The sequence below is a fragment of the Monodon monoceros genome, unplaced genomic scaffold, assembly GCF_005190385.1.
Source record: "Monodon monoceros isolate NGI ecotype Baffin Bay Population unplaced genomic scaffold, NGI_Narwhal_1 Super_Scaffold_22, whole genome shotgun sequence".
NCBI classification, from domain to species: domain Eukaryota; kingdom Metazoa; phylum Chordata; class Mammalia; order Artiodactyla; family Monodontidae; genus Monodon; species Monodon monoceros.
This window is the reverse complement of record NW_021703779.1, coordinates 101082298-101101570: the sequence shown is the minus strand read 5'-3', so window position 1 is coordinate 101101570 and position 19273 is coordinate 101082298. Positions and strand designations below refer to the sequence as shown.

General features: G+C 43.2%; 1 protein-coding gene across 1 annotated transcript in view; it reads left to right on the top strand.

The window, feature by feature from the left end:
- Positions 1 to 16633, top strand: part of LOC114905874 (cancer/testis antigen 47A-like) — a 72136-nt gene extending 55503 nt beyond the window's left edge. Inside the window, 2 exon segments of the mRNA XM_029240223.1 lie at positions 10203 to 10317; positions 16498 to 16633. Of these exon segments, the coding sequence (XP_029096056.1) occupies positions 10203 to 10317; positions 16498 to 16633 (251 nt within the window).
- The last annotated feature ends 2640 nt before the right edge of the window (positions 16634 to 19273 follow it).

Here is a 19273-nt window from a genome sequence, read left to right as displayed (position 1 = left end):
TAATCTCCAAAATTTATAAGCAGCTCATGCAGCTCAATAACAAAAAAACAAACAACCCAATCCAAAAATGGGCAGAAGACCTAAATAGACATTTCTCCAAAGAAGATATACAGACTGCCAACAAACACATGAAAGAATGCTCAACGTCATTAATCATTAGAGAAATGCAAATCAAAACTACAATGAGATATCATCTCACACCAGTCAGAATGGCCATCATCAAAAAATCTAGAAACAATAAATGCTGGAGAGGGTGTGGAGAAAAGGGAACACTCTTGCACTGCTGGTAGGAATATGAATTGGTACAGCCACTATGGAGAACAGTATGGAGGTTCCTAAAAAACTACAAATAGAACTACCATATGATCCAGCAATGCTACTAGTGGGCATATACCCTGAGAAAACCATAATTCAAAAAGAGTCATGTACCAAAATGTTCACTGCAGCTCTATTTACAACAGCCCGGAGATGGAAACAACCTAAGTGTCCATCATCAGATGAATAGATAAAGAAGATGTGGCACATATATACAATGGAATATTACTCAGCCATAAAAAGAAATGAAATTGAGTTATTTGTAGTGAGGTGGATGGACCTAGAGTCTGTCATACAGAGCGAAGTAAGTCAGAAAGAGAAAGACAAATACCGTATGCTAACACATATATATGGAATTTAAGGAAAAAATGTCATGAAGAACCTAGGGGTAAGACGGGAATAAAGACACAGACCTACTGGAGAATGGACTTGAGGATATGGGGAGGGGGAAGGGTAAGCTGGGACGAAGTGAGAGAGAGGCATGGACTTATATACACTACCAAACGTAAGGTAGATAGCTAGTGGGAAGCAGCCGCATGGCACAGGGATATCAGCTCGATGTTTTGTGACCGCCTGGAGGGGTGGGATAGGGAGGGTGGGAGGGAGGGAGACGCAAGAGGGAAGAGATATGGGAACATATGTATATGTATAACTGATTCACTTTGTTATAAAGCAGAAACTAACAACAACAACAAAAAAGAAGGGCAGCTAAGATGGGAGGTGGTCTGTGCCACATCACTCCACTCATAATCATGTTTCATTCAGCTAATTTGGCTGCATAGGAGAGACCCCTTCTTTCTTCATTGCTTCACAGATGTTGGTTTCAAACCTTCCCAGGTAATGAAGGCTCATGTTTCCTTCCATCAGGGAGCAGCAAGAAGCTGGATCTCCCTGCTAGAGCCACAGAATAAGCTGTTTAAAAGAGCTAGAATAATCAGAGAGGGTTGTCTGAAGGACATGGATTTGGAGGTTGGACCTGACAAGGTCAATTAGAGTCAATGTGTAGTGGGAAATGGGAAAGAAAGATTCCAGGAAGAAAGATAGAACTAGAAATGGTTAATGAGTCTAGAAAATAACTCTGCCTTGGAAAACAAAGGGCGCTAACTTCCTCTTCAATACAGTTATCAATGTGGTCCCAGTCTTCTTATGACTTCCACACAGAAGGAAAAGGCAGCTAATGACCCAGCAGCTCTGCTTGGGTTAGAGGAAGAAGGTGAGGACAGGACTGGGATAAAAAGGGACACCTTTCCCCAAAAGCAGGCCTGGCAAATTTCCCTCATACCAGGTCACAAGCTGGACTACATAAGGGTTAGTTAACCACTGCCTTCTGCTCAATCCAGTATTCTGACTCTTACTAGGGAACTTTACTGTATATAATCTCTCAGCAGTAAAAAGAAGGTAGTACCTCCTGTCACACTTACAGAATCAGTATTAAGTTTGCCTGCTTATAACAACAAAAAATAACAACAACAGTACCTTAAACAAGTAGAAGTTTCTCTCTCATGAAGAGAAGTCTGGAGAAAGGCAGTCCAGGACTGTTGCAGTACCTTCACATCCATCAGGGCCCCAGGCTCTGTCTTGTTATTCCATGATCCTTAGCTTGTTGCCTCCTGTTCCAAAGATCGCTGTTCAAGCTCCAACCACATTCCAGCTGTGAGGAAGCAGGAAGGAGCACCACTTCCTAGATATCTCACACAACACTTCCACCTACATCTTGTTGGCCAAAATAACAATACAAATAATAGAGTGTTTACTATTGTGCTAGGCACTGTTCTAAAGGTATTACCAATACAAACTCGTTTATTCATCATAGAAACTCAATATAGTAGGTACTGTTATCATATCATTTTACAGATGCAGAAACTGAGGCACAGAGAAGTAAATTAGCAGTTAGTAAGAAATGAGGCGGAGATCTGAAACCTACATAGCCTGATGCCAGAATCTGTGTGCCTAACCACAGTGCTTCATACACTGCTAAAACAAGCTAGGCCTCACCTGGCTCGAAGGAGGACTAGTAGTCTTTTAACTGGGTAGCAATTAACTCAGCAATATATTGAGGGGCTTTACTAGGGAAGAAAGGGGGAACTGGTATTAGAACACAAATAGCAGCCTCTGCCACACCTACGTCAAAAGTTCAAGATGACGTCTGTGACAGCACTTTGAAATACAGCAAAAAGCAGTATATATATAATGCAGGTAGAGCAAGTTGCCCTGTCAGTCCCCAGAGAAATATTAGATAACCCTCTGGGAATTCTGGGACATTTTCTCCTGAATTGGGGTAGGAAAACTCTATCTGACAAACCATTGTTTTCTCTTTCCCAAATAAGAATGTGTAGGTGAAGTAGTGTTTGGTAGGGGTCCCTGGGAAAATCCCCTTTAAGGGGAATGTAGGCCTTTCCAAACAAAACTCATGTCATAAGGAAAATTTCTCTCATCACCAGACTGTTCCCTAGAGTAGTTAAAGCCTATAGGCCTCAGACAGAAAGCCTGCTGATACAAACTGACTGCATGACAGCAGCTTGACTTTAGATACTGTATCAATAAAGGTTCTCCAAAGAAACAGGACAGGATATACATGTATATGTATATTAAGAGATTTATTTAAAGGAATTGTCTCACGTGACTGTGGAGGCTGGCAAGTCCAAAACTTATAGGGCAGAATATCCTCAGGCAGAATTTCTATATTATAGTCTTGAGGCAGAATTTCCTCCTCCCCGGGAAACCTCAGTTTTTCTCTTAAAGCTTTCAGCTGATTGGATGAGGCTCACCCACATTATGGAGGGAAATCCCATCCCTTATATCTACCATGCTTGGGCAGATACTTAAGCTCTTTAGCCCTCTAAAATGGAATGATAATACCTTCCTCAAATAAATGTTGATAGGATTATATGTAATAATGAATTTTTTTCAAGTTCTACCAAAGTTAGGTATTATTTACTACAAGGATGCTTTGGAAATCAAGGCCATGTCTGAGTATAATGTGATATCCTTCAAGCTGGCCCCAATGGTTAAGGAAGATTCTGTAGTTATAGCATCTGGGCTCATAAACCTTGTAAGAGGGAGAGCTGCCCAGGTTAGCCACTGCCTCCTGATCTGTATGTCTGAAGTGAAACACTGACCTCAATAAACCTATCTGGGTTAGTTGATCCTCTGGCACATTTTGCTTCCATTTGAAGAAGCTGGTCAACTGAAAGAGGCTAATTAAATTTAGGAAAAAAACAGATTACACAAAGTTAAACATGACTTTATGTTAAAAAGTTAAAAATTTTTAAAGTTAAAACTTAAAAAAAATTTAAGTTAAAAATGACTTTATGGCAGGACTTATCAGAGCCTTAAAATGAATCATAAATATCTAAACGGGCCTTCTAGTATGCAGCATTGCAAACTTCTTTAACAACAGAACGCTTTTTGTTAGCAGAACCACTGTTTCCATTTTGTAGAACACCTTATGTAACATCACCTGAGAAACAGTGCTTCACAGAGATACACAGTACAGGGCTATTTTTTTAATCACTATTTATTAGAATGTGCTATCATTTCTACCTACTGCTTGTCCTTAATCCTGAGAGATCATGGGAGATCCCCAGAATGTTTCAAAGAGCATCATTAGCGAGCTTCACAAAGCGCTCCATGATCTTTCCCTAACTAAATTTAAAATGCCAGCTATGAAAAAAATGGGACCTACTGAAACTTAAAAGCTTTTGCAAAGCAAAGGAAACTACAAACAAGATGAAAAGACAACCCTCAGAATGGGAGAAAATATTTGCAAATGAATCAACGAACAAAGGATTAATCTCCAAAATATATAAACAGCTCATGCAGGGGTAGGGGGGGTGCTGGGATGAACTGGGAGACTGTGATTGACATATACACACTAATATGTATAAAATTGATGACTAATAAGAACCTGCTGTATAAAAAAATAAAATTAAATTTAAAATTTCAAAAAAATGCCAGCTATGATTGTACTAGACTTGAAATTAAAGCTGAAATGTTTCCGTTAGAAATCTAACACACAAACGGAAATTCAAAAATCAAGAAGGTACCTTCTAGAATGATGACTTTATGCTTCTCTTCGACAGTAGCTCCTCAGCCTGGAATGGGCCTAGTCATGGAGCTTTTCTGGAAACAATGCCTGTGTCTACACATGTCATCTACCTTTCTAAAGAATGCTTAATGTCAGCCAAACAATCAGGGGGCTTCCCCTGGCCATTTTAGTGGGGGTGCAGAACTAACCTTTTCTTTTCAAATTCTTTTTTTTTTTTTTTTTTGAGGTACGCAGTCCTCTCACTGTTGTGGCCTCTCCCGTTGCGGAGCACAGGCTCCGGACGTGCAGGCCCAGAGGCCATGACCCACGGGCCCAGCCGCTCCACGGCATGTGGGATCTTCCCGAACCGGGGCACAAACCCGTGTCCCCTGCATCGGCAGGCGGACTCTCAACCACTGTGCCACCAGGGAAGCCCTCTTTTCAAATTCTTTTGCACATTTAGACACAACCCTTGACATAGGTAACCTCACTTCTACCTGGCACCCCTGTGCCATATCTTACTCATGCAGGACTGAACAAACCCTATGAGGGCATGACCGAGACCACCAAGACAGCCAAATCTGCAGCACTCACCTGAAGGACTTGCTGCACACAGATTGCTGGACCATCTCCAGAGTCTCACAGGCAGTGTCCCCGTGGCATTCGTATCAGCATGGCAATCAGCTTCTCCCCACCCCTGATGTAGACGGTCTGTGTCCCGCACTTCAATATATTGTCATCTTGGACACATCAGTCAACTGCCACCACATAAAAACTGGTGCTTAAGCTAACTTAGACCCAACGCATGAGCTTTCTTCAGATGTAGAAAACTAAAATAAGGGCTGTAACACAATTCACCTGCAGGTTCACTTTCTAATAGTAGTGATATAATTGTTTTATTGGGAAAATGTATTATTAACTTGTTAATTTAGCAAGAAAATTAAAATATTTAGTTTAACCCTTACTTTTAATTATAAGAAATCATTACTTAGCGAAAGCAAAAGCTAAAAGAATTAGAAACTCCTAAGTACCTTTGCCTTTACTGAAATGCTGTAATAAACTTTATTCACCTAAAGACTTTCTTTTTTCCTTCCTTTCTCTTCTTTATTTCAGAAGAGACATCGTCAAAAAGGCCATTCTCTTTCTTAGTTGCTTCTGGACTGTTCTGGTATCCTTTCAGGGTACTCGGCCCTGCCACTTGAGCCTGGAAACTGGAGTCATTCTTTCCTTATTTCATGCAGCAAATGTTCACTGAGCATCAACAGCACATCTGATAACATCACTAGGCAGTAGAAGTAGAGTAGTGATTGAGAAAGACAATGCCTCACCCACGTGGAGCTTACAGTCTAGTGGGAGAGACAGACAAGTAACAGAGCAATTACAAAATACAGGAAGTCATGCAGGGTGCAAAGGGATCACATACAAGAAGCACTCAATCCAGATTTGAAGATGGGGGTAGACAGCCAAGTTTTCCCAAAGAAAGTATCACCCAAAATGAATCCCGAAAGATGAAGTAAAGCTGCAGGAACAACAGAAAGAACACAGTGGTTTTAAGGAATTGACATAATTTCAGTATAACTGGAGCACAGCATGTGCTGGTGGGGTGGGACCACCAATGGAAGGGAAGGCAAGTGACGATACTGAAAAAATGTACGTTACTTCCTTAATACCTTCGTTTCTGTGTGAGCCTTCTTACCTTATAACTTTGTTTCATTATCATCAGGTTACTAAATGGAGAAACACAAATTGGGGTGACTAGCTGGTTCACAAAGATGCCCCCGTCTGTGCTGCTTCTCTACTCACTTCTTTTGGAGAAACACTCCTCCTCCCCTCCAGCTCTAGGCATGTGGCCCAAACTGTAGCTGCCATTCTTTTTACATGATTCAATATCCCTGGCCATAGTAACCAGCTGAGAAGTGAACTTGGCTTGCTCCAAAACTGGTCATGGATAGGGTCCCATACTCTTGGCCATGGGGATTAATCTGGTATTAGGCACGTAACTCAAGACAAATCCATCAGAGCACTTCCCCGAGTCTTGCTGGACTAGAGCTGGCAAGGAAGGATCCCTTCCTCTCTGGTCAAAGAGCTGTGAGTATGTGAGCTCAGAGCTAGCGCGGCCATGTCTTCCACCACAGAGGGAATCCTGTCTTCAGTATAATAATGGAGCCAACACAGAGAGCGAAGCAGAGACAAGAAGCCGAGAGAATCCTGACAGCTTTTGAGCCTCTAGTTTTCAGTCCTGAAGGCCAACACCAAGGCTGCCCTATTTCCTGCCCTTTCCAAGGCCTGGCTGCTCAGCATTTTCTCCAAACCTGTGAGCCACTGGGTACCCTTCCTAACTAATTTCAGCTCGTTCCACTTGGGTCTCTGTCACATGCTTGTGTGCTCTCTACTTGGCATGTTCCTCTCAACTGCTTTGCTCGAAATGGGTATGGGACAGCCATGAATATGTAGCTTGTTTCCAACTTGCTCAAGGCTTTCTCCATTTCTTCACCTCATTTCTCTACATCTTTACTCATTTTATCCCTTCTGAAGACTTAGAAAACAGCAACTGGAACCGAATCAGGTTTCACACAGGACTGGAAAGGTCTCACATCTGCCTTCCTTTCTGCCCTCCTAGCAAAAACCATTGCTCCATGGGACCAATTAGCTACTCAAGGGTGAAGGAGAAAATGAGTAAAGTAGACCTTTTCAGAGAAGCTCTCCACACACCTTCTAGCCCCTGGCTTAAGTCACCTGAGCCACTCAGGACTCTACCCTAACTGGGTGTCCAAGTTAGGGAGGAAAGGAGGTCACCAAGCACAGGACAAAACACAGGTCACCGAGTTGGCAAATAGAGTCCACTATTGACTCATACTCAACATGGCAAAAACAGAACTCACTGTCTTCCCCCTAAACTAACTCCTTGGCCCAGCTCATTTATTCCTTGCTTTATCATTCTCCTAGTCAGCCAGACCCTGAAATCATGGGATTTATCATTAATTTCCCTCTCTCTACCTACCCCGCAGTCAGTGAGATACTGATTCCTACCAATTTTTTTTGAAATATCTTTTCTAGTCATTCTTTCCTCTTCATTCTCACTGCCAGAACCCATATCCAGGATCCATCACCTCCTGCTTGACCAATCTCTTATATGGTTTCTCTGACATCACCTCCCCTCCCCAAGCCTGGACTGAAAGGACCAAGGATAGGCCCCTGGTCCAAGGGCTGCTGACAGAGCCTGGTACAAACATATGAACTAGGACAGTCAGATTCTCTCTCAGAAATTTGGCCTAACAAGAATTTTTGAAGTAGCATGTAATCCTAACAATGTTGACCTCTAACCTTGCTCCACATTCCTCTTCAAAGGATTATGCAATCATATGTGAATAAAATCTCTGGATATTTCCCTTAAAAATAAAAAAGAAACTTGGCCTAAAAATACTAGAGGGAGAGGGAGAGAGGGAGGGGGGTGAGGGAGAGAGAGTGATAAGTGAGGGAGAAGGGAAGGGGAGGGGGTGGGGAGAGAAGCAAGAGTTGAGGCTGAAAGGATGCCTGGAGAGAAGGCATGAGGAAGAGTCAGAACTTTAAGGGGAAAAGTAGAAAGCTGGAGCCTTGGTGGGCTATACAAACCAAAATTATAAGGAAGCAGAGATGATGAGTAAAATAAAACTGGGAACTATAGAAAAGATAATAACCTGAGCTGAGGGGGAAAGGAAGGCAGTCAGGAGTGAGGGGAATAGGGCTGAGTGGTGTTACTAGTACAGCACTCCAGTGACAAGTCTCAAATCCTGCTGCTGAGGTCGCCGAAGCTGCCATGGATCCAAGTACAGTTCCCATGAGGTTCCACTGCACTCTGCTTCCTGATCTTTGAGTCCCCTAAAGTCTCTTTCTCCTTAGAGTTCTTTTACAATATCCCCTACCTCTTTACTTCAGATCATTTGAAAGAGTCTCTATCCCTTGCAAACAAAAGAACCTAATGAACACAGTTCAAATCAAAGCTTCTCTGGCTTCTGAGATGCTCATAATCTGGCCACACCTATGCGTATCCAGTCCCACAACTCCTCAATGAGGACACTCCACTTCAGAAACATCAACCCCGCTGGACCGCCACGGACTGCCCCCATGCATATATACACCATGGCCAGTCCTCCGTGCCTTTGCTGGCCCTTCTGCCTCACATGCACTCACTTCTCTTCACCCAACCAGGTTCTATTCCTGCTTTAAGGCCTGCATCCTCTGGAAAGACCTGCCTAGCCTCGCCAGCCCATATCACTTCTCCCTCGTCTTCCCTACTAAGCCCTATATATAGTCTGACTCATGTGATCTAGCCCCCCATTTTATGCCGACCTGCATTTTTCTCTATTTATTCCACGTTTTTTAATCTCCCCAACAGGCTCTTGAACTCATGAGGAGCAGGAACAGATTTCGTATGGTTTTCAACTAGCCCATTGTATCATGAACACGGTGGGTATTCATAAGTATCTGTTGTTCAAAGGGGATCTACGCGGAGCACTAAATAGCGCAAGAGGCACATCATAGAACCTCATTACTACAAAACCACTGCTCATGAGAAGGTTGCACTAAGGGGGCCTCTGCTGAGAGTGTGGCCATTGAGATAATATCCAAAGAGAGGGGCTCAGCTCAAGGCAAGGCTGCCCTCAGACCCATGGGCCTAGTGAGAGGACCACACTTTTTATTTCCTCCAACAGGAGAGAGAGAATAGCAAAGGCCTGAGTCCTGGAAATGTAGCCTGACAGCTTGATGTCATGAGGTCTCTCCATCTACTCTAGGGAAATCATAAAACCCTGACCCTATGCTCCTTTGGGAACAAGCACCTCAAGACACAGGCCAGGGAAATGCCAATCTTTTCCTCCTTTCATCCTGGAGCTGCCCCCTACCCACCCCCCAGAGAAATGCCCTGCTCCCCTCCTCTGAGGACAGCTGCCTTTCCAGGCTAAACCCAAGTCACCTTTGAAAAAGGCCACCATTCCATGTGGGACTTTTAAATATCAAGAGATGCTGAACGTTCTTCTTAGAACTTTTCTCAATCATGGCATTTTAATACAAGAGGAGACTGTGGCTCTACCCAGTGTCATTTCCAAAATTGACAAAGGACCCATACATCAGCAATGGCTATTTTGACACTCCATTATGAGTCTTAAAATCTCTATTCAACACCCACTCCCTGAGCTGAGGGTATTATTTATTCCAAGGGTTCCATTAAGAGGTCTCCACTAAGTGCAGCATAATCTGCTTCTGAAAACCATAGTTAAGAAAAGGGCAAGTTTCTTGTCATCCTCAGAAACTGATATGCAAAAAATAAATCTGACTAAGAACATGTGGGTGGGAAGGTACATGGGAAGAGGATTTAAGAAAAACTTCTCCCATGTTACCCACTCAGAAGCTATTGCTGAGCTGTGCCTTTATTTCTTGGTTTCCTGTTTTTGCTTAGAGCAGATAAAAACTTGATGGCAATGATCTTAATTTTCTCTGTCAGCTTTCCAAGCTCATGGGGAGAGGGTAGAAACTGTTCCTTTCTTCAGGCAGGAAACCAAGGTTCAAGAAAAGGGGCTCAGGCTTCCCTGGTGGCACAGTGGTTAAGAATTCGAGCTCTGGTCGGGGAAGATCCCACATGCCGTGGAGCAACTAAGCCCGTGCACCACAGCTACTGAGTCTGCGCTCTAGAGCCCATGTGCCACAACTACTAAAGCCCGTGCGCCTAGAGGCCATGCTCCGCGACAAGAGAAGCCACCGCAATGAGAAGCCCGCGCACCGCAACAAAGAGTAGCCCCTGCTCGCCGCAACTAGAGAAAGCCCGTGCGCAGCAACGAAGACCCAACACAGCCAAAAATAAATAAATAAATATTTTTTAAAAAAGGGTTCCAGCAGCAGATGGAAGATGTGGATGATCCCCAGAGGCTGCTATGCACACATCTAGAACCGCCTCCCGATCTAGGACAGGGACAGCATGTTAGCAAGGAGTCTAGATGGAGGTACAGACATGAGACATCTTGAATCTGGAAAATGTACATGAGAGATGTTAATAGATTTAAAGGGGATTTCTCCTTTACCTAGGCAACCCAGGGTTTGAAATTCCAACATACCTTGTTTTGAGAAAATGACAGTCATTTCATTCATTCATTCCTGTATTTGTTGCCTTTTCCCCAGGAATCTTCTTTAAAAAAGGCAAATACCCACAGGAGGAATCACATACAACCACTAACATTTTAGTGTGAATTAGTCTGTCAAATTCTTTCACTAAATGTATATAGAGAGAAGAGAGAAGAGGGAAGGGAGGAGTGAGAGAGAAAGAGAGATGGAGGAAAGGAATAAAAGTTATGCTTTCCTAACTCCTAAAAGTGGATTCACAATCATCTCTGCCAACTCCTGAACATCAGAATGGATGTCGGAAACTGAAAGCCTCACTTTCAGTTTCCTCTGTGTCTGGGCAAGGGGCCTGCCAGCTATTTGAGTCCTTATACGTTTGGAGGGATGTTGATGAAAGGAAGTCTATTTGAGATGCCCTCACAGTGCCATCTCCTCCCCTTCCAAAACCCACAACCACAGCCTTCTGTGAAGACTGAGACACCATGGCTTTATTTATATTCTGCATAGAATGCTGAGTCCCAGCTCATTGCCTCAATACTAGCTATTCCCTCTGCCTAGAATGCTATTCCTCCTGAAATTTACATAAATCCTATAACCCCTTCTCAGACAGGCCTTTCCTATGTAGCATGTGTCTACTCTAGCACATTGCCAATTTATTTCCTTTATAACACTTGTCAGTACCTGATTTCATCTGATTTATTTCTGTTTACTTGTTTAATGCTTTCTTCCCTCCATATCACCAACTAGAATTTCATGAGAATTTCAAATAGTGTCTGTTTCATTCACTTATGGGCCTAGAACAGTGCCTGGTCCATAGAAAATACTCAGTAAATATTTGTTGAATAAATGAATGGATGGATAGATGAATAATGAGTCACTGCTCTCAACCCCAACCATAACTGGATGCCCCCAAGATTGTTTTTAAATAATTTGCTCAGTGTATGAAAAGATGTTCCACATCATATGTCATCAGACAGATGCAAATTAAAACAACAAGATACCACTACACACCTATTAGAAGGGCCAAAATCTGGAACACTGCCAACACCAAATGCTGGTGAGGATGTTGAGCAGCAGAAACTCTCAGTCACTGCTGGTGGGAATACTAAATGCTACAGTCACTTTGAAAGACAGTTTGGTGGTTTCTTACAAAACAAAACATACTCTTACCATGCAATGCAGCAGTTGTGCTCCTTGGTATTTGCCTAAAGGAGTTGAAAACTTATGTCTACACAAAAACCTCCACACAGATGTTTATAGGAGGTTTATTCATAATTGCCTAAACTTGGAAGCAACCAAGATGTCCTTCAGTAGATGAATGGATAAATAAACTGTGGTACATCCAGACAAGGAAATACTATTCAGGGCCAAAAATAAATAAGCTACCAAGCCATTAAAAGACATGGAGGAAATTTAGATGCATGTTACTAAGTGAAAGAAGCTAATCTGAAAAGGCTACATACTGTATGATTCCAACTATATGACATTCTGGACAAGCCAAACTATAGAGGCAGTAAAATGATCAGTGGTTTCCAGGGGTTGGAGGGAGACAAGGAGGGAGGGATGAATAGGTGGAGCACAGAGGAGTTTTAGGGCAGTGAAAATACTCTGTTTGATACTCTAATGATGGATACATGTCACTATACACTTGTCCAAACACACAGAATGAACAACACTGACGGTGAACTCTAAGGTAAACTATGGACTTTGGGTGATTGTGATGTGTCAGTGTAGGTTCATCAGTGGTAATAAATGTACCCCTCTGGTGGGGGATGCTGACGGGGGGGGAAGCTGTGCATGTGTGGGGGCACAGGGGTCTATGGGAAGGGAAGTCTCTGCACTTTCCTCTGAATTTTCCTGTGAACTTAAAACTGCTCTAAAGAAATTAAGTCTTTAAAAAAAGATAGCCATCCCTGGAAAGAATCACCACTAATCCATTCATTCATAGTAGAGGGAGTGAAAAGCTGGTGACTCTTCGTACCAAACTCCCCTGTCCTAACTAAGTACTGTCTGCCAGGGTATGACCTCCAAGGGAGTAGAGCTGGAATATACCCTACTTATTTTAAGCAGCCCTAACTGCAGTATCTAACAGAAAGAGGAAGTCCTACATCATAGGACTGATGCTGAAGCAATAATACAAATACAGTGGTGTCTTATCAGAGCACAGATTTTGGCCAGGACTTACACATGGTTCATAGCCTCACTGTACTAGATTAGACTCTTTCAACATGTCGTTTTATGAAAGCTGCTAATCTAAGAACACATGCAGGAAGACCCAGGGCAGAAAGCCAAGATCCAGAGAACCATCAATACATCAAAATGAGTCTCTAGACAAGGCAATAGGTTGGCATCTGGGTGGGGATCAAGAAGTACATGTGATAAACAGCTCATGAAGCTCAATATTAAAGAAACAAACAACCCAATCCAAAAATGGGCAGAAGACCTAAATAGACATTTCTCCAAAGAAGACATACAGATGGCCAAGAAGCACATGAAAAGCTGCTCAACATCACTCATTATTAGAGAAACGCAAATCAAAACTACAATAAGGTATCACCTCACACCAGTTAGAATGGGCATCATCCGAAAATCTACAAACAATAAATGCTGGAGAGGGTGTGGAGAAAAGGGAACCCTCTTGCACTGTTGGTGGGAATGTAAACTGTTACAGCCACTATGGAAAACAGTATGGAGGTTCCTTAAAAAACTAAAAATAGAACTACCATATGACCCAGCAATCCCACTACTGGGCCTATACCCTGAGGAAACCATAATTCAAAAAGACACATGCACCCCAATGTTCATTGCAGCACTATTTACAAGAGCCAAGACATGGAAGCAACCTAAATGCCCATCGACAGACGAATGGATAAAGAAGATGTGGTATATATATACAATGGAATATTACTCAGCCATAAAAAGGAATGAAATTGGGTCATTTGTAGAGACGTGGATGAATCTAGAGACTGTCATACAGAGTGAAGTGAGTCAGAAAGAGAAAAACAAATATCATATATTAACGCATATATGTGGAACCTAGAAAAATGGTACAGATGAACCAGTTTGCAGGGCAGAAATAGAGACACAAATGTAGAGAACAAACGTATGGACACCAAGCGGGGGAAAGTGGTGGGGGGTGGGAATGGTGGTGGGATGAATTGGGGGATTGGGATTGACATGTATACACTGATGTGTATAAAATTGATGACTAATAAGAACCTGCTGTATAAAAAAACAAATAAAATAAAATAAAATAAAATTTAAAAAGAAGCACATGTGAACCCAAGGTCAAGGTAGAACAATGGAACAGTAACCAGGCAGGAGAGTGAAAAGCTGTAGGATCTGTTTGACAGCCCAGTCAAGCTGGGGCTCCAAGGCTGGGCAAAGCAGTCAGGAACAACAAGGACATGTGTGACAAAGTGTAGGGAAAGGCCTCTGGTCAAAAGCCACATGTGTGTTCAGAATCCTGAAGACCTGTGGAAAGCAAATGTTCAGGATAAAGTGAGCAAGAAAGCAAACCGGAGAGGCCAGGCTCAAGGAGACCCGGATTCAGAGGCCAATCCCTGTCCTGATTAGGAAGATTCTTAGATGTTTCTTATGATGAAAGAACCCTGGATGAGGAAGCAAGGAAGTGAATCAGCCTAACTTGAGTAGGGAGCATAATGGTCAGGATGAAAAATGAGAATGAGGGCATAATGTATAGATAGGTTTGTTGGCAACTACCTAAACTCTGAATCTAGAAAAGGTGTGTGTGTGTGCGCGTGCGTGTGTGTGTATGTGTCGGCTGCAGTGGGAGGTGGGTGGGTGCTCTTCAGAACTTTTATATATGCAGAAACCAAAGTTACTATCAGCCAACATGTGACTGGGCTCCAGAGAAGGCACCAATGAGCCGTGTTGGGGAGCAGCTCTGCCACGGCACCCTGGCGGCCTTGGGCACATCCACAAACATCATGCAGGCAAAGGGTGGAACTGCAGCCTGAGTCTTGTGCAATGTTTTGTGATCCTCCTGGTACACGAGAGGATGGGAGGAGGCCTGTAAGGAGCTACTATGAGGCCGTCTCCCACTGGTGTACCTTCCCCCTCACCCCTCACCCCCACACTCCCCTCCCACCCTACCCCCTGCCCTGGAGGCTATTATGAGACAATTTCTTTTTGCCTCCCGGGCACCAGTGAGGTATGGAGTTTTCTGCCTTGCCTTCTCAGAATATCTAACTGCTTTAATATATAATATATAAACATAAATTTATAAAATATAAATTTTATATAAATATAAAATATAATTTCTAAAATCTTTTTTTTTTTTTTTGGCTATGCCATGCGGCACGTGGGATCCTAGTTCCCTGACCAGGGATTGAACCCACGTCCCCTATAGTGGAAGCTCAGCGTGTTAACCACTGGACCGCAGGGGAAGTCCCAAAATATAATTTCTAATATAAATGTATATAAATATATATTATGCAGAATATAAAACTACTTTGTGGCAGCCTAGATCGGGCTTCTCAGCAATGGGGTGTCCCAACTTGCACTGCAGTCATCCGGCCCCCTTTTGTTTCCGGGTCATCCTTTTTAGCGTGTGGAGCGATGACCACAGAAAGCTGGCACTTTCAGCTTATTCTTCTTTTCACTGCCCATGTAAGTACTAAACTGTCTAAATCTAAAAGTGGCTCACTGTATTCTTAGCAGTCAAATCAGTCAGGTCTTGGCCTTGGCCTTGCCTTGTGTTGTATGTGTGAGACCGACAGGCCTCAGACAGAAAAAAAAGGCAAGCTTGTCATTTGTACTATGATGTCTGTTGTGAAGGATTTCCCTGCGGGGTAGTTTGGGTGAAAACATTCAGATACGTGTCAATCCCCTCTGAAGAAAACCTGATGTGGTCCAAACCCATTGCTGAGACCTTAGTCAGCCAGGTCCCTGCTGACACATGTACTTTGAAGCTATTGGCCATTTGCTACAGGGGGGCAGGGCATCCCAGCAATGCAGGCTCAGGACCCACAGACATTATCCTTAGAGAATCGCTACAGTTCATTTGTGACAAGTCTCCACTTCACTCATCTCAGTCCAATGAGGACACAGCCACTTGTAAAGATTTCTAGAAAAGATCTACCACCTTCTCCATCAACCACTGCAATCCTTGATCTACCAGGACATTCTTACTTCATTCTTATATGATTCTCACACTGCGGTGGTGACCAGTATAGTCCCCCCCTGCCCCATAAAGGCAAGGAGCCCCATACAAAACACCCACAGGGAGGATAGCATGTATAGTACAGTCCTTAACCTCCAGGGATTTATACTCCAAGAAGAAAGTCAAATTGAGCCACAAGAAACAAGCACTTAGGTATACAATATATGATGCTATGTAATAAAAGGATTCAAACCAAGGGTTATAGAAATGAAGGAGGGAAGGAAAATTTGCTTCTAATTTGGGGGATTAAGGATGACATTATGGAGGATGTGGCATTTGAGGTGGGCCTAGAAAAAAACAGATAAAATTTCACTAAGCACAGAAGGGATAATAATTGAGCAAACAAGAAAAACTAAAAGACCTTGGAATACAGATAATTCTGGAAACAAAAGAGAATTTTTTAAATTTAATTGTTTTCTTTAGAGTGATTGTAGATGACCTTTGCATCTATAAAATATGGACAGGTTACTACAAGTAAGAAGCTGAGAAGCTTGGGAATTTAAAATATAATTGCCAAAACAAGAGGCAATGAACAGTGAGTAAATGTAAATGAGCAAAGGTAAGGAGAACCCAGTCATTAGAAATACTGAACAGTTAAAGGGAGAAGAGAGAAAAGAGAGCAGGCAGACAATTAGTAGCATAGTCAGAAACAAGAAAATTAACAGCAGCAGCTATGGATCCCCTAACTCCAACAAAGTGCTAGTTGCTTTACATACATACTTTACCTCATTTAATCCTCATGAAACACAGCAAGGTAAGTACTGTTATTAAGAAACCAGAGCTCAGAGAAACAAAGGAACTTGCCTCATGTCAGACAGGTAGCAAGTGGCTGAGGTATGTCTGACCTCAAAACTATTGCTCTTAACTCCCTCATTTGCAGGAAGGCAGAGGGGAAGCAGCAAGAAGAGGAAGAGGTTGAAAGTGCCAGGCTGGAAGCTGAGGTGTACAGGAACAAGGTCCTTCAGGAGCTGGGAAGGGACAAGGCCTCAGGCACAAGCAGGGAAGTGGCAAAGTGATGGAAAATGAGCCTGCCAGAGGGTGAGGGGCCTTTCTTCCTCCAAGACTCCAAACACCGCTGAGGAGACCCAGGGATGCTGAGACGCAGTGAAGTGGGAGCAGACAGGCACCAGATCCAAGAGGACCTTGAAACCAACGCCAGGCCTGCCTCCAAGAGCAAGGCTATGCCTGATGACTCATGCCCCAGGACAAGGTCAGCTCCTGGCCAGCAGCCACTCAGGATGCTGCAGCAGGGCAGTACTCTGCACCAGGAGGTGCTGTCACATCCAGCCCCCCTCCACTGGTCTCCAGTAAGTGTGGCCAAAAAAGAAAGCCACCTTTGACTTTGTGTCACCAAACCATTTTCTTCCTGTTGGCCAACTGGAGGGCAAAAGGGACAAAAGTAAACCAAGGAAGGGATGTTGCAATTCCAAATTCCTCCACAAAATGCTTTCTAAATGCGTCTGAGCCGGCCTCCTATAAAGGGCAAGAGGGGCACGATAAACTGACTACCAACCCTCGAAAATTGTTCAAGAGGAGTAGTCCCGCAAGTGTGAATTCTAAAACCCCAGAGCAGGTGGCCTTTTCAAAAAGCTAAGTTGATTTTATCACTAGCTTTAGTCTGAATTCGCTGCACATTTCCTCCATAATCCAGGATGTGATAAGAAACCAACATAACAGGAATTCATCTTCCCCCAAGGAAAGGTGAGCATCTCTGAGCTCAACAGAGACAACTGGAACCTAATTACATCGCCTCTTTTCAAGACTTCCAGTAAAAGTGTAAAATGAAAGAGGACTGAAAGAGGCTGTTTAGCACAGCTACAATGCGACCACGTTTTCTTGAAACGTTTTCTTGGTGTGACACACCAAGTAGCTGCCATTTTTAGAGAGCGATCTGAAATCACAGCAAGTGTCATTCTGTAGCAAAAAAATAAAGACCCTGATTCGAGAGCTTTGGAACCTGGGTGCCCCAGAGCAGTATTTCCTTGTTAGATGTGATTAATTTTACACAAAGGGTAGGCCAGGAAGGCTGGTCTGGAAAAAGAAAAGCACCTTTGTGAAGAAAAATAAGTATGTGGCCTTCAGGGAGCTAAGTACATGTTTAATTTTGTGTTTTAAACTTCTCAGCAGACTGCAGATCTATAAAGGGAATCACTGAAAGTGAAGATAACGGCGACTTACCCAGAGCATCAGGCTGTTTTCCGCAAGACGGGGTGAGAAGTGAGAAAGCAAAATCTTTGCTTCAGTTACACAAACTCCCTCTCCTTTGCAGAGAAACTTGATAGCTGAAATGGAGCCAGACGCTAACGCAGGAGTCTCTGCCAAGAACTCTGTGCTTGTCCAACACTGACATCTAGTGGTCAGTTCTGAAACGTATTTTTTATTTCTGAAAATGCTCCATTGGAAGCACCAAGTAGATAAATCCTCTCTATGCTTTTTATTGTGAAAGATGTTTCTTCTTTTTCCCTTTGGAAAATATTGAACTATAATTTAATTTTTATTTCTGTAAAAATACAGTTATTCAATTTATATTTTTAGTTTAAAAAAGTTATAAGGGTTGTCATTCTCATTAAATAAGATTTGGCAGGGCTTCCCTAGTGGCACAGTGGTTAAGAATCTGCCTGCCAATGCACGGGACACGGGTTCAAGCCCTGGTCCGGGAAGATCCCACATGCCGTGGAGTGGCTAAGCCCGTGTGCCACAACTACTGAGCCTGCCTCTAGAGCCCGTGAGCCACAGCTACTGAGCCCTAGTGCCACAACTACTGAAGCCTGCATAACTAGAGCCCATGCTCCACAAGAGAAGCCGCCACAATGAGAAGCCCGCGCATCATAACGAAGAGCAGCCCCCGCTCGCCGCAACTAGAGAAAGCCCGCGCGCAGCAACGAAGACCCAACGCAGACAAAAATAAAATAAATTAAAAAAAAAAAAGACTTGGCCTGTGTGTGAAAAAAGCACAGGATCTCTAATCCGAATTTGTTGGGTGTCATAATTATCTCTTATATCCATAAAGCACTAATCACTTTCCAAAGCATGACCAGTTATATTACCTCTTTAGATATTCAACAGCTCTGAGAGGGGGGAATCAGGATCATTCTATTTTGCAGAAAAGGACACAAAGGCCCAGAAAATCTAACTAATACATCCAAGGTCATAGAGCAAGTCAGAGGTGATGCTAGTTCTAGAATCAAGGTTTTCCAATTTACAGGCCAGAATTCTTATCCTTAAGGCATATTTCCCTTTGTGGAAAGAAATAAATTACTCTCAGCTGGTGAGGGAAAAGGCAAATGGGGACACACAAACACACACACCCTTCCTTTTGCTCTGCACTGTTAAAGCCCTGACATTAACTAATGAGCAGAGGGAGAAAGCCACAGTGGATGATAGCCGCACTCCATTTTAGCCCATCGAGAAAGACTTGGCTGAAGCTAATAGGCATTATTAACCTTCCCATCCAGCCTACCAGAATCAGCCACCACAGTGAAGTGCAGGGGTTGATCTTTACAAACACCTTGGACCGTCATCCAAAGAGCTTGAGAGTTGGTTACCTTATGCCCAGATTTATGCACCTTCCCCCAACCAGGGCACAGAGCTGCATCCTGATGACGCTAACAAGCTTCCTAATTATCATCAAAACTAGAGGTATACAGGGGAGGCAC